The 2,921-nt window shown below is 32.8% G+C and overlaps 1 protein-coding gene across 1 annotated transcript; it reads left to right on the top strand.

Moving 5' to 3' along the window:
- Positions 1-6: 6 nt before the first annotated feature.
- On the top strand, positions 7-1,785 carry LOC124892473 (protein KINESIN LIGHT CHAIN-RELATED 1-like). The gene is made up of 2 exons (XM_047403756.1): positions 7-460; positions 1,328-1,785. Exons 1-2 carry the CDS (start codon positions 183-185, stop codon positions 1,353-1,355), a joined length of 306 nt encoding a protein of 101 aa, XP_047259712.1. The 5' UTR covers positions 7-182; the 3' UTR covers positions 1,356-1,785.
- The last annotated feature ends 1,136 nt before the right edge of the window (positions 1,786-2,921 follow it).

Here is a 2,921-nt window from a genome sequence, read left to right as displayed (position 1 = left end):
TATATGCAAAACCTGGGCCTAGAACGACTACAGAAGAGACTGCTTGTGGGTTGACAGAAATTTCAGTTATTTATGAGTTATTTAATGAACCTGAGGAGGCACTGAAACTCCTGCTCAAGGCAATTAAACTTTTGGAGGATAAACCAGGATAGCAAAGTACGATTGCTGGCATTGAAGCACGGATGGGAGTTATGTTCCATATGGTTGGAAGATATGAAGAGGCACACAACTTTGAAAATGTTGTAGCAAAACTCAGGGCTGGCAGTGAGAGGAAGTCAACGTTCTTTCGGGTTGTTTTGAATCAGATAGGATTGTCTTCTGTTCAGTTATTCAAAATAGATGAGGTTGCTGAATTCTTTGAGGAAGCAAGACGAATTCTGGAACAGGAGTGTGGTCCTTGTCATCAAGATACCCTTGGTGTCTATAGCAATCTTGCAGCAACTTATGATGCATTGGGAAGGTAATATCATTTTTTAATATGTTGCCTTAAGTACTTGGATGAACCTTGCTGATTAATCCTCTAATTCATTAAAACTGCATTGCATATATACTACTTTTCTTGTAACATTTGGAAACTAATTATCCCCTAATTGATTAGCTTTCATTTTGAGAAGCATTATTATAATAGCTCTTTACTGCTTACGGTATCATGTTCCTTCTGCTGGGATTTTGACTACAAATTCGAGGCGTCACAAGTTCTCTATTTTCAGTTTCTTTCCCTCTTGCTACAAAGATTGGAAATTATTTGTTGGGGTATTTAACTTATCATCAAACAATAATCTCGTGAAATAAGTTTACAGCAGCCACATCTTTTTCTTGATGATCTGTGAGAGGAACTGTTACAAGCCTCAGGAGTGTTGGTTAAATCCATTGGTCCTAATATAATAAAGAAGTTACTATATAAGATTCTTTTGAGAGGGGAAAATAGTAGTATTTTGATTTTGAGTGTATATATTGGACTCTGTCCTACTTATTCGGGATTGAGCCGTAGTAGATCCATCGATTGGTATATTGTAATCCATCTATTGGAAAAAGTATAACGTTACTACTATTGGAAAGTGAAAGAGTTATTCTCAATGTAATCTTTAAATATGTAATGTTTTATTCAAGGAAGATAGATTTCTGTTTCAATTAGTTGTTTAAGAAGTAAGGGCTCCTCTGATCTGACTTCTGTAACATAGCATCTTGTATGTTTCCAAAAGATCATTATCATGTTATATAAAAAAATTAGATGTATAAAGATTCCTTCTCTGGATCATGCCGTAGTCTTTGTTTAGTAATATAATTATTTGAATTTAAATATGGTCAAATTTTTTATGACTTGCAGGGAAAGAAGCTTTCTGGAAGCAACTTAATCTTACAGAGTAACAAGCAATTTATAAATGTCTTGTAGTATTTGTTACTTAATCTTACATAGTAACAAGCAATTTATAAATGTCTTGTAGTATTTGTTATGAGAGAATTTTGTATTATTTTTTGAATTCTAGCAAAGTTGCTGGCCGTTTCTCTCCCAAAGTAAATCATTCACCTAGTTTATAGAAGCATTTTGTTTTCCTGTTTCAACATTATAACACAACTTCAGTTCTTGAGAAATAGTCTCTCTACCTTTCAAGGTAGGAGTAAGTTGTGTGTACACTCTATCCTCAGATCACACTTGTAGGATTACATTGGATATGTTGTTGTTTTATAACTTTATGAAGGTTTGTCTGCATTTTGAAGGCGATGTAAAACTTTTCGTACGCCGTTTTCCGAGGATAATGTGGAAACAGAAAATCTAAGTAGGAACTATCATACATATTACTTGAAACTTATGAAAAGCATGATTAGAGTGTACATTCAACATATTGATATGTACATATTTTGTGTTCTAAGGTGCAAAACAACTAGATACAATCTGTTAGTTTATATTTTAAATCTATCATACAAAATCTTTGCATAATGCTTCTTAATTTGGTTTGAATTAAGAGGGTTGTTTCTTTATGGGAGAAAATTCATCAACAATAACATACTAAGTGTATTTTCAAAAAGTAAATAGTTTAAATTCAATTTCAGGTTTACACCTCAAAATACTTGTAGCAAATAAAAAGTTACTTTAAATTCTGCATGTTCTGTGCTAAGTACGGGCATACTTATCTAGTATATATATAGTTGGTCAAATTTGACATACTTATTTAGAATAATCTTTAAAGATGCTTACAAGTTAGCTTGTTCAAGTTGTCAACGCTATATTATATTCTTGATTTGTGACCTTTTTGGGTTCACACTACTAAATGAAGGGTTCCGAAAGTCTACACATTGGACTACGGAGGGAAAATATTTGGCAAGACATTTATTTTTTATTTGGAAAAATCACATAAATATACAATATTAAAGCCCATATTACAAAATATATCAGAAGATTTTATTTTACAAAATATACCAATTCAAAAATTACAAAACCTATTAAATAGGAGGCAAAAAAATTTAGAAAAGTAAATACACAGAAAAAAGGGCACAGAAATTGTTCTAAACCCTTGTTTTCATTCCCCTCTTCATCTTCATCATCATCCTGCTTCTGCAACCCTCCTTCCCCAAGCTTTCTACTGAAATCTTGAGTAGTTATTTTCAACTCATTGTAACAGAGTCGAGTTAGGATTCCCTGTAGGATTGGTGCTAGATCCAGAAGATCCTCAGCCTTTTTAGACAGATTTTTCTTTTTGAAAAGCAGAAACCATGTACTGAAACATAGTAAGATCACAAATTGATCCATATCTCCACAATTCAACCAAGAATTGATAAAATAAGGCCTCAAAAGACAGAATTTTTATCACTTGCGTCAAGATTTTCAAGAATTGGAACCCTATGAATGGAAGTGAAATTTAGACAGGATTATTTGTGTGAGTAGACTATGCAAGAGCAGCAGCATATATAGGAGAATATTT

This window comes from Capsicum annuum, unplaced genomic scaffold (assembly GCF_002878395.1).
Source record: "Capsicum annuum cultivar UCD-10X-F1 unplaced genomic scaffold, UCD10Xv1.1 ctg47575, whole genome shotgun sequence".
In the NCBI taxonomy this organism is placed as follows: Eukaryota; Viridiplantae; Streptophyta; class Magnoliopsida; order Solanales; family Solanaceae; genus Capsicum; species Capsicum annuum.
The sequence above is the reverse complement of the archived record's forward strand: the minus strand, read 5'-3'. Positions and strand labels throughout refer to the sequence as shown.